The 12,500-nt window shown below is 41.2% G+C and overlaps 2 protein-coding genes across 2 annotated transcripts; both read right to left on the reverse strand.

Moving 5' to 3' along the window:
• Positions 1-40: 40 nt before the first annotated feature.
• On the reverse strand, positions 41-2,875 carry LOC138005725 (TNF receptor-associated factor 5-like). The gene is made up of 4 exons (XM_068851910.1): positions 2,454-2,875; positions 1,603-1,783; positions 840-1,057; positions 41-230 (listed from the first exon to the last, which is right to left on the reverse strand). The coding sequence occupies exons 1-4, from the start codon at positions 2,873-2,875 to the stop codon at positions 83-85; spliced, it is 969 nt and encodes a 322-aa protein (XP_068708011.1). The 3' UTR covers positions 41-82.
• Positions 2,876-10,832: 7,957 nt separating this feature from the next.
• Positions 10,833-12,443, reverse strand: LOC138005458 (uncharacterized). Its single transcript, XM_068851682.1, has 2 exons — positions 12,155-12,443; positions 10,833-11,891 (listed from the first exon to the last, which is right to left on the reverse strand). The coding sequence occupies exons 1-2, from the start codon at positions 12,305-12,307 to the stop codon at positions 11,442-11,444; spliced, it is 603 nt and encodes a 200-aa protein (XP_068707783.1). The 5' UTR covers positions 12,308-12,443; the 3' UTR covers positions 10,833-11,441.
• Between the last annotated feature and the right edge of the window lie 57 nt (positions 12,444-12,500).

Below are 12,500 nucleotides of genomic sequence, written 5' to 3' on the forward strand. Positions count from 1 at the left end.
GAGCAAGCTGGGTCAACACAATTTATTCTACTGATAAGGATGACCTGAGTCCCTTGTAGGTTTTGAAATAGATGAAACTTTGCTAAACAGCTGGATCCACCAATTCCAACCTAACTGTGACAGAATTGGGTAATCCCTTCTTTATGAATCGTAGTGTTTCTCCCTCTTTCATGCTAACAACATTGATGTTGTGCACATGACGGCTTACATCTTGATTCTCCAGGAAGAAGCTTTGGAAAATGAAAAATAAACCGGCCTTAATTGTTTTACTAATTCTTTATGATTTGTTGTTATTATTATTATTATTATTATTATTATCTGCACAAAATTGCAAATTTATCCTTTAAGTGTCCCTAACAAAAATAATTCTTATTCCGACTTTTATCAAACACATTTTGCCGTGTGTCTGTTCAGTAATAGATTACACGAGTAAAAATTGTGTCATTATTGTACGAACCGCATTTTGGCGAGTTCTGAGTTCTGTTATGTACGATAGAACGCACCCTCGGGAACTTGGATTGTATGTGTTTCATACCATAAAGATCGTAGAATTCCTCTTTAAGTAACAGGGCCGTACTTTAAGTTATGGCCAGCGTTTTACGCATTCGGCCCGTAAAGTGACGATATTCAGTGTATCTTTTGGTTAAAGAATATTGTGCGAAATTTCGAATACTGCCGGCTAAATTGGCCAATCATAGCCCGAGTACGGGCTATGGTCACAGGACTATAGATCTGTGACTTGAACACTTTTTTGATTCACTTTTGGACGGAAAAACCATGCTGCATTCGTGACGATGAAAACGGTGACCCTTTGATTTGAGCAATATTTGCACACTTACCTCAGTGCTAAATGAATGCCATGTACACCTTGACTGTACTCTAAGCCGACCTCTGATCTTTCCTCTCTCTTTGTACAGAGCAAGCGCCATTTTCTGTCCCACTTGTGAAAAACAGGGGAGCAGATGGTTTTGTTGTTAAGTGGGCTAGACTCCAGACTCCACTTAAAAACACTGACTTGACCCGTTCTTTTGGTTTTCACACTGGACCTGAACAATGGCTTAATTAAAAGAAAAGTAATTAAGTCATTTAAATTTTTGTTGTCATTAGGAAAGCATTAAAAACAAGAGAAGAATGCTTTGATTGGCGACCAATTACCTACCAGCGATAAAGGGGTAAATGTGAAGACGAGCCCGCTTTGAAGGGCCCTCATAAAAAGAGGAGAGGGCCAAGATGCTTAACAGAAGTAACAATCTGCACACTTATTTTTCTTAAGATTACTGGTGCCTGTTAAAAAATGTGATTGTTGTCTTCACAACAGTCAGTAAATTTCTAAGATAAAAAGTGTCCGAGGTACTAGTTATACGAACTCCCTTGGAAAATGTTAGCCAGATTAGTTCTCCTGGTGAGAGCTTGTTGTAACTTCGAAAACTGATTAAATGGAAATAGTCTCTTCATTCAATCGCATTCAGCAGTATCCCTGTTAACAGCTTGCTGTCTTTTCAAACTCAGCTTTTCAGTTGTCTGATCATGATCAATGCGGTAGCTATTATAGAGTTTTAAATGTTTCTTCAAGTGAGGCACGTATTCGATGAGGAGGCTTACCATTTCCTTCACCCTCCAAAGAATGTCATTTCTATCCTCCTTGAGGAGATGATAGTGCCGGGGTTGGTTTTCATCGATGTGTTTTTCGACGTCGCCCCTTCGCAGGTGAGCACCACATCCCTTGATTGGGCAAAAAGTCAAAGCTGCAGGACACTGCAAAGTGTGTGAAGGAAGCAGATACCTGAAAGGTAACGACCACTACCTGTTATCTGTTCCCATATTTGATCAAAATGTATCATACGATGAGCTCATATTAAATGCTATGGAAAACAACGATCCTCCTTACAGTTGAATGTAGACTAATAATTATTCCTTTCAAATGCAAAAACTATTAGTCTTTTACTGTTGTTGGGTTTCGTCTCTGGGTTAACTTCAGCCGCTTTTTTTTAAGCGCACACCTTGATTTAGTGCCTCTACCGCTAAGAGGAATTTTACGATGACTGCAAAAATTCTCGTGCGCACATTGGCTAATTTTTATTGTCAATAAGCGGATCCACTCGGCTATCACCTCGTGGATCCACAGCTAATTTGACAATGTTATGACGTAATTCTTGATCAACAACAGGACAGACGCATGAAAAACTGACATAATTTTGTTAAATAGCTCGCATTCAACGAAGGCTCGAGAAGTATAATGCCGGCTCAAAATTAGCGACATTTATGTGACTCGAAAATAAGATGTAATGAGGCATTTATTTCATGAGCAATTTATCTTTTAAAAGCGACAAGTAAGATGCAGAGCATAGCGAACCATGATAAATGTTGATCAACAAACACGCCACGTAGGCGGGTCTCATTTCTTTTTTTGTAATTTGTGAAGACATTTAATAAAAGAAGGAAACACGACGAACCTCTCAATAATGTTTTTACAATTCAGAGGGCATGATATCTTCTTCCAACTGCAGCTATCCTCTTTATGAGAGTTCATGTCTTTTTGCTTGACATGCATCCCACAAACACAGTTTACTTCTTTCATGACACATCGATCTGAATGTAACGCTTTGTCGCCTCTCTTGACCTTTTCGTTGCAATGGCTGCAGATCATTTCCATTTGAGAGCAATTGTTGACATGATCTTTGGCCATATCAAGGGTAAAAGTAGCATTGCAATCAAGGCACTCTCCCTGAAATGTGGAAAGCACCTTGCATGCAAAGATATTTTTGCAAAACTGGTCTACCCTTTGTCGACACATCGGGCAAGAAATCGGTCTTACAGTTTTGCCGAGTTCATTCACACAGAAGCCACAAAACGAGTGACCGCACGGGGTGGCCATTTGCGCCAACACAACAGGCTTTGTGCTGGAAAAAAAAAACAACGTAATTGAACATTTTCGGTAAATTAGTGGAGGTGTATTCAGTAGTAAATAACTGTTTAAGTTAAGACGATTGCATGTAATAAGAATGAAGCTTTAAGCCATAACAAAGACTTATCTTACCAAACTTCGCACATGAACTCCTCTGGAAAGTCTTTTCTGTAACTGACGTGGTCGAATATATTTCTCGATGGCGAGTAGAAGCTTATGGCGGGTTACTATTTGATTAGTGACAGTACGAACGCAACGACTATATGAAGAAGTGAAACGTTTTCAGCGAGAATCTCATCCCTGTCTGGAATTTATCAGAAAATGCAATTTGATGCTGCATTATACCTTTCCGTTTCCGTTGAAAGTTAAAGTGTACGTGACTCGAAAATTTCACGACCATTTTTTATTTGAAAATCGAAACTGCAATGGTCTAAGAAGCATTTCTGTACAAAGACAATTTAATTTATGTTCCGGGAACATATCTAAAATGCAAAGAAACCTCGTGTACTGTTAAGGACATTACGATTCAATGGTGTGGGATCGAGTTGAGGATTTTGACGTCATCAGACCGGTACAATAATTTCTCGCCTCTGTCCAGCAATCTGGTCTGAGTTCATTGTCACGCCGGACTCATGTAAACGCATAGGAAGAAATGTATGGAGGCCGATATGAACTCATGCCAGTCTGGATTTATCCTGGTCTCATGTAAATACATGAATGAAGGGGTAGTTTCTAAAGAAACTCTGGTGCTGCGTCGGTGGGGAAGTAGTATACAAAAATTTGGTTTTATCAACGGAGTTGATAATGTAAATTGGCCACCGTACAGAGATTCTAAAAGCTGACGTTTCGAGCGTTAGCCCTTCGTAAGAGCGAATCGAGGGATTATGGGTTACGTGTAGTTTTTATAGTAGAGTAGGAGCTACGCTATTGGTGGTAACATGGCAACGTGAAAAATAGGAATATATTAGTTAAATGAAAAGCGTTCGTTACTACCGTGAGAATTAAGGGTGCCGATTTGAAAGATGAATTTTTGTTCCAGATTCTTGCGGCTTTCCGTAGTACCTAGATGTAGGGAAAGGCCGCAGATAGCCATGTGTTCTTTGGAGTGGTTAGGCAGATTAAAATGGCGAGCGACTGGCTTAGATGCATCCTTGTCATTCTTCTCAACATCGCGAAGGTGTTCGCGGAATCGGTCACCTAGTCGTCTACCTGTCTCACCAATGTATAATTTATTGCATAACGTACAGGTTATGCAATAAATGACATTTGCGGAGGTACATGTGAAACGATCGGTGCTCTTAACAGATCGCTTAGGTCCCGATATCTTGCTAGTGTTAACAATGAAAAGACAAGTTTTGCATCGTGAGCGCGCGCATTTGAAAGTGCCGGGTTGTAGTGATGACTGTGGATCACATTGTTGGGCGCGATGATTGCCCGCTTTGACCACAGAGACAGGATAGCCACGTTTTTCGAAGAACTGGCACATCTCCTCTGATTTGCTGGAAAAATCGGAGTCATCACTACATAGACGTCGAAGTCTAAGAAATTGAGAATAAGGAATGGAGTTCTTGACATGTGATGGATGTGACGATGAATACAACAAATAACTGTGTGAATCAGTAGGTTTGTAGTGCACACTAGTACATAGCACGTTGCCTCTAATAGAAACTTTGATATCTAGGAAAGCCAATGAGGTTTCCGAAATTTCCCAGGTATATTTAAGAGCCGGATGAAAAGAGTTGACGGAGGTTATAAATTGATCGAGTTCTTCTCTGCTGGATGAAATAGCGCCGATGCAGTCGTCGATGTAGCGGCCGTAGAGTTCAGGTTTGGGGCCGTTGTACTGATTAAAAAATTGGTGTTCAACATATCCTACAAAAAGATTGGCATAGCTAGGTCCCATTCTTGTGCCCATCGCTACACCATTAATTTGTTTGTAATAGTTGCCGGCGAATGAAAAACAGTTAAGCGTTAAATACACCCTTAACGTTAAATACACCCTGAGACTTAAATACTAGACTCGCATGGCTCACAGATTGTGCAACCCCCTCAAGTTTTCTTGACCTTGCATGACATACATGAAGTTCCCAGTAATGATAATTAAAACATTTTACCACTACCATCTTCAGGGTGTGTGTGTGAACATTTGTTTGACCCTACCCCTACCCCAAGCAATAAACAAATAAACAGCTACCTCAAAGTAAGCTAAACTTGATCAGAACACTACTTTTTTCAACGGCAAAAAATAAAGGCTTATATAATCGTGTATAAGGAGATAACTTTTTTTTACTTTCCTGCTTACTTTATATCGCAAACACAAGCAATACACCTAGCCTAAGATTAAACTACACAAATCAATACAATCATTGCAAACAAGAGGGAAATTTTGTTTGAAATGGGTTTCTAAGGTCAAGTTTATTTGTTATTAAAGATGACTTCAGAAACTTAATTCAGGTTTAATTTCTAGTAATACTGAGAAAAAGAGCAACATCCTCCTTCTATACGTTTTGATTCTCAACAAGCTTGAACTAACCTCGCCAACCTTGGCTCGTATCAGTCTCCCTCGTCTTTGAATCATACAGGATCGAAGGTCGAGGGTGAGTGAGTCGGGAAACTTTTATCGAGGGTGGACAAGAAAGAGATTTGGGAAGGGTGAACAAGACTTCTTTTCCTTAACGTGTGATACGAATACTTCCATATTTTAACGAGTAATTTCTTCGTTTCGGGATGCGGGAATTAACATCTGTCAATCAATTCAAAGCTCATCTAAAAACTTATCTTTTCGATAAGTAACAACTACATTCTTTTTTTTTTTTCTTTCATCATTGTAATTGTATTGTAATTTAGATCAACTGTATAGAAATTTGTAAATAGTTATCAATTTTTTCATTATTTCTATTTAGTATTGTAAGAGCGCCGAGGCGTAGCGAGGCACTCCAAAAACTGTATTTATTATTATTAATTATTATTTATTATTGTTTCGAAATCGAGGTATTCTGAATCCAAACCAGAACTACCTCTTTAGGTTTTCTTTCATGTGTGTTTCATATCGTGTATCGTACTCGCTTTTTTTATCGAGTCTTCTGTCCCTCGTTTACCAGAAGGGTTGAGTGATCCACTTCTGCGGAGATTCAGCGTAGCCGATCGGCCCAAGCGGCGGTTAGCGATGTGAGGCGGCTGTATTCGCAGGCTAAAATTCAGTGCGGTTATGAGCGTATTTTACTCATACATTTACGGTTTAAAGTGGCAAAAGCGCACACAACAATATAGAGTCTTCCCAGGACTTCTCTATCGGCAGTTGTAGTTACGTTATTTTTCGAAGAATAACAATTCGGCGTGAAGTCCCGGCCCGGTTCCTGATTGTACAGACTGTCTTCTGTAACGGGGGCCCATCGTCCATCATTTGATCATCAACATTTTGCCGTATGGCTGGTTCCCTCTAAGGTAGACTCAACTCCAGCTAATTTACGTTTATCTGTGCTTTAAATGGAGTCATAGCGAGAAGGGAACAAGGAGAATATTCTAACGAACAAATGAATGGAACAAATGGATGGAACAAATGAACTGGGATTTACTCGAATGCAAGAAGAGAGCGAAGGAGCTTGTTCCTGATTACGTTCCTGATTACATTCCTTCGTTCCTGATTACGTTAGCGTCTGCAAACCCAAAACCATAAAGTGGGGCAAGAGGATCTACGGCAGCGACATTGTTTTGCAGACTTCAGTCGTAACGAATGCTTGTAATGAGATTGCGACCGGGACAAAAAATGTTTTTCTCGTCCCCTATGGTAAAACAGGGAGAAATTTTATAGATCAAGTTATGTCGCACATTAATGAATGGAATAATGGTGCTAACTGCCAACAAATAGCACTGCTTGCGGTGGGCCTTCAAACGCCTAGTCCCGAGTCCAAAGCCAAAAAGCATCAGGAGCTGTTGTCAACACGTCTTGTACAGAGGAAAGAGGGGGAAATCGACAAGTTGTTGCGCGAGGGTCGGATTATTCAAAATCTACTCAGAAAACGCAGATCTGATAAATCGAAAGTGTTCACCAAACTCGTATTTGAGGGTCACCGATGAAGTTATGGCACAACTACAGCTAAAACACCCCAATCTTCAATCATCAAAATCGGGCTCACTCCTGTTTGGGCCGATTGACTATGAGTTTCCTGAATCAGTTTACTCTGGGATCAACGGTGAAATGGTCAGTCAAGCTGGTTTAGGAACAAAAGGTTCTGGGGGTGCCTGTGGTGTTGACGCGAACGGCTTCAGACGAATGCTAGCTTGTAAATCGTTCAAGCAGTCATCGGCGAAGCTGTGTGAGGCAATAGCTACAATGGCAAAGACTCTATGCACTCAATATATCCTTCCACCATAGAGCCAGGAGGAGAGAGTCGCCTCATCCCTCTAGATAAAGAAAAGGGTGCTGTGAGGTCAATAGGAGTTGGAGAGGTGATCAAGAGGATATGTGGGAAGTGCGTCATGAACATAGCCAAGCGGGATGTTGTTGAGGCAAGTGGCACGTTATCGTTATGCGCGGGACATAAATCAGGGAGCGAGGCTGCAATACACGCTATGCATAGGATCTTCGACGCAGATGAAACCGACTCGGTTCTGTTGATAGAAGCGTCTAATGCATTTATTGCCCTTAATAGGGCAGCGGCTCTACACAATATCCGCGTTCTTTGTCCTGTCGTTGCAGTTTACGCCATAAACACCGATCATCATTCCGCCTGGTTATTTATCACCGGTGGCAGAGTCATCAGGCGAGGGAACAATTCAAGGCGACCCACTCGCTATGGCACTATATGCTCTCAGCATCCAGCCCTTGATAACTAATCTACAGGCCATGTCAGATGCAAAGCAATGCTGGTTTTCAGATGATGCTAGTGGAGGTGGCACTATCTCAGAAATCAAGCAATGTTGGGATGGTTTCAATACATTAGGACCAGAAATCGGTTACTTTCCAATCGCTAAAAAGTCCTTGATTATCGCAAAGCCAGGAAAGGAGGCATTTGCCAGAGAAGCCTTTAAAGAAACAGTCATAAACGTGACAGTAGAGGGGAAGAAGCATATTGGAGCTGCGATCGGCTCAAGAGATTATCTGCAGGACTATGTCAACGAGAAAGTAACTCGGTGGGTTAATGAAGTTGCTCAGCTTGCTGAATTGGCACGAGCTCAACCGCAGGGCAGCTATGCCGCCTACACGTTTCCTTTTAAAAATTGTTGGACATACTTCCTAAGAACTCTCCTCGATATCCAAGATCTTCTAGAGCCACTTGAAGAGGCTATTTACCTTATACCAGCAATCGTAGAGCGCAAGTGTAGCAAACTGGATAGAGATATTCTAGCGCTACCAGTGTGCCTAGGCGGTCTTGGTTTGAGCAACCCATGTCACGAGGCGGCATGCGAACATGCCTCGTCTATTCAGGTGACATCTCCTCTGCTCGAACATATTGTGGCTCAAACTCATCAACTAACCGACGAGTCCCTCATCGAGTCTGGGCGTCAGGCTGTAAAAGTGGGAAAGTTGAAGAACTTTCAGATATTGCAGAGAACCTAAAACAAAATGGTCCACGGAAGACCAAGCGAGCTATGAAACTAGCGCAAGAAGGAGGCTTCCTCTGTATGGCTCACAGTTCTTCCCCTTCAAGAATAGGGTTTCAACCTCAGCAAGAGAGAGTTTCGTGATGCTGTTAAGTTACGCTTTCATTGGCCGTTCGATGACGTTCCATCAGTATGTGAGTGTGGAGAAAACTTCACAAATTTGCAAACAAGGGGGCTTTGCAATTGTAATTCCACGTCATAACGAGTTGAGAGACCTCGAGGCCGACCGTTTGAGTATGGTGTATAGCGATGTCGAGGTCGAGCCATTTTTCCAAGACATCACTGACGAACAGCTCAGTAGAGGGTCCAATAGAGCACACACAAGACGCAAGATTGGACATTTGGGCGCGTGGCTTCTGGGATCCCCAGAGCTCGGCATTCTTTGATGTGATGGTTTGCCACCCTAATGCCGAGTCTTACAAGGACCAGGAGCCACAGCAGATCTATCGCACCCATCAAAACTACAAGAAGTGGCAGTACGCAAGGAGAGTGTTGGATGTTGAGCATGGCTCGTTCACGTCACTTGGATTTTACAACTACTGGAGGGATGGGGAAGGAATGCATAAGATACCATAGTCGACTGGCTGAGCTGATAGCCGCCAAGAAAGGAGAACAATACTCTCAATCAATTTCCTAGATCCAGGCAAGGACAGCCTGTGCGTTCCTTCGGTCGGCCCTGGTTTGCCTTCGAGGATCGCGGGTGAAGCGACGTGACGCGTTTGACTTCAACAATAGACCATTTCCGAGTTCATGTGTGCCTCCTCTTCGAAGCTAGTCTAAGTACGAAGTTTTTCTTTTGATGATTAGTTTTCATTCATTTTAAAAGTAGAACTAATTACCATCACAACAACTTTGCACTTAAACTAGCTTTGAAGAGGAGGCAGACATGAACTCGGAAATAGCCTATCGTGTGATTGAAATCGCAGCTGCCGAAGGAGCCATTGACATTGTTTAGGGTTTCAGATTTGCTATTCGCCTTCCGTTTTTTTAAAGATACTGTTAGATACTTTTTGATTTATCAGATCAGTAGATTTTGAATTTATTGAGATTTTAATGTCTTCACCAAAAAAAAAAAGAGAAAACAGAGACAAACACCATTCCCCATGTATAGTAAATGATAGAATTGTTGTGAATATCATTTTCAGCAATTTAAAAGATTGCGTGTTGTAAATTGAAGATTGTTTAAGAACTTGTTAATAAAGTTTGTACTATAATAATAATAAAAATAATAATAATAATGATAATAATAATAACAATAATAATAATAATAATAATAATGATAATAATAATAACAATAATAATAATAATAATGATAGTAATAATGATGATCATGATAAGGATCTTTTAGTTTTAAGTGTATTTAGCGCTAAGCACTAATTGGGTACACTCAAGAGTGAATAATTCACTCTTGGTACTTTACAGAAAAAAAAAACAAATCACACTCCACACATATCCATTTATGGGTTGTTTTTTTTTCAGGAGAGGAAAAAACCGGAGTACTCGGAGAAAAACTTCTTGGAGCAGGCTAGAGCACAAACAAACTCCACCCACATGTTGCGCTTACTCTGGGATTCGAACCCCGGCGCCCACAAAAAAATTGGTGGAGGCAAGCGATCTAATCTCTGCGCCGTCCCTGCTCCCCTAATGATCATAAGGAAAAGGCCTATTCTCCCCTCAGCTTATAAAAGATATTCTGGATCTGTGAAACGAACACGATTCTCATTTAATGATCTTAACGGTTGCCCCTTCATTTTTATTATTTTTCGCTGAAATTTTTTGATATATATGGGTTATTTAGTGACCAAGCGTGCGGTCAAGATGGCAGGATATTGGTCAAATTCTTCTTCTGCGAGTTTTTGGCCCGACACGAAGTCGAGGTCCATAAACACGCAAAAAAAAGAACGATGCCAATATCCAGCCGTCTTGACCGGACAAGCTTGGTCAATAAAGGAATTTATTGTGTGACTTAAAACACCAAAAAATGCTCTTCAATCTTGCGGGACCAAGCGATAAATCCCGAGTCGGCAGTATCACTCTATCTTGTCCGCTCGGGAAGCCAATCACAGCGCGTGATTTGGTTCATCTTGCCCTTTCACGGAGCTAGTCATTGCTAGTCATATAATAAAACGACTTATGTAATATCCCTCGCTATAGCAACTACATAAGGATTTTTGTGGCTCGTAGCAAGACTGTTATCTATCAGGAGGGTAACAATGTTGTTACCATTGCTTTCGGAATTCAACACTGTCCTGCTAGTATTTTAGGAAGCCGCATGACCTTGGGGGTTTTAATGCTAATAGTGACTGTCCTTTATTCACACCACTTTATTTCATAGGAACAATGGTACTTGAACGTTAGGTGTGAGAAGCTCTCGTATGCATTGTGTAGGGAAATTCAAAGGGGTACCGTAAAAGAACTGGGGCTCAATCCCGATAGTTGTAATTCAGTACCTGAGAGGCAGTTAAAGTGAATGGCAGAGGGAAGACGCTGTCAAAGTCGTGAAGCAGCTCGGTAATCTTTCAAATCTTTCAACAACATCAACTAGTTCTTGGCTATTTCTTATTTCTCCCAATTATGATAAGGTCTTGAGGAAAATCTCCATCGACTTCCCAGATATACCAAAAAGTCATCTAATAATTTACAAAATAACTCAAAACATCGATTTCTGAAACGAGTAAAGGGTTTCAGTTCGGTTGCATTGCTCGAAAGATGAACGAGATATCTTTTGCCTGAAACCGATTTTAAAGGGCATAAAAACAGCTTTTACGTTTTCTCCTGCCTTAACACTAGTTCTGCACAGTTATTCATCGGCATCCACCAACAACAGCCTGGGATACTAAAGGAAAACATAATCGTGGGAGAGTTATTTTTTACAAACTCCTTAAAAGTACAGTTATTATACCACAAATTGGATTGGCTTAGATCGTATTCTTCAAAATTGGTGATAACGAGTTATTACAGTGATTACATTCTGAAAAACAGAATCAAGACCCCTCCATTGCCTCCACATTTCTTCATTAAGAAAATCTTGCAGCTCCAATGCCCGTATGCCCTTTTCTCGTTTAATGTAGTACTTTAGCCGACTCCATGCTGATTCTACCTCTTGCGTGTGGATTCCTGTCAGGGGATCCACGAAATTATCTCGATGGACTACTGTTCTATGAACAGCAACATTTGGCACATGATGGGCGAGGTTCCTATATGCACCCCAATCGTCTGAGTGGACCTCTGACCCTGGTAGTAGTACTCTTTGTAATATTTGGGTGAGTGTTGCTCTATCTCGGCGCTGAACTACTTGGAAGTAGCCGCGACAGGGGCTGTGTTCTGTAGAGAGGACACCAAAAACCCAAACATCATCTCTTGCTCTCCTTCCCCGATTGTGCTGGAAAGAAAAATAAATTACCATGGGAAATATAAGCATTTGCTACACGTGCCTATAGTGCGGTCTTCTCTCGCAAATGGGATCAGGTTAGTTGAAATAGTTCGGAAACCAAATTAGAAGTTGTTGACTTAAATAGTATCATCTCCTCCTCAGTCGCCAGTTGGGCTTATTATCCACGGGAATATTATATTCCTATGTATGTAATCTAATAAGAGTTAATAACGTTGGAATCAGGCAGTTACACTACCTGTTCGGATGCTCACCTTACTGTTATGCTTGAACTGGCTCTCGTCACATTTCACCACGTAGACACGCCCTCCAAATGGAACAATAGGCCTATCTTGTAAGTCCCTACCACAATAATGTCTGAGTAAGGCGTAGATATTCCCAACAGTGTTGTTGGTCAGACTTAACATACGAGCCACAGTTGTTCGAAGTTCGCGAAGGCTCCAGAGATATATACCAAGCAAAAGCTTTCCCAACGGAATTCTTGGAAATTCTCTGAAAAAACTGCCAGTGCGCAGAGATTTTTTCCTTCGGCAGACGGAGCACTTCCTAGAAGAAAACATGAAATATTAAATTACATGGACGTGTGACCACTGCTGAGCG

The sequence above is a fragment of the Montipora foliosa genome, chromosome 6 (genome assembly GCF_036669935.1).
Source record: "Montipora foliosa isolate CH-2021 chromosome 6, ASM3666993v2, whole genome shotgun sequence".
Taxonomy (NCBI): domain Eukaryota; kingdom Metazoa; phylum Cnidaria; class Anthozoa; order Scleractinia; family Acroporidae; genus Montipora; species Montipora foliosa.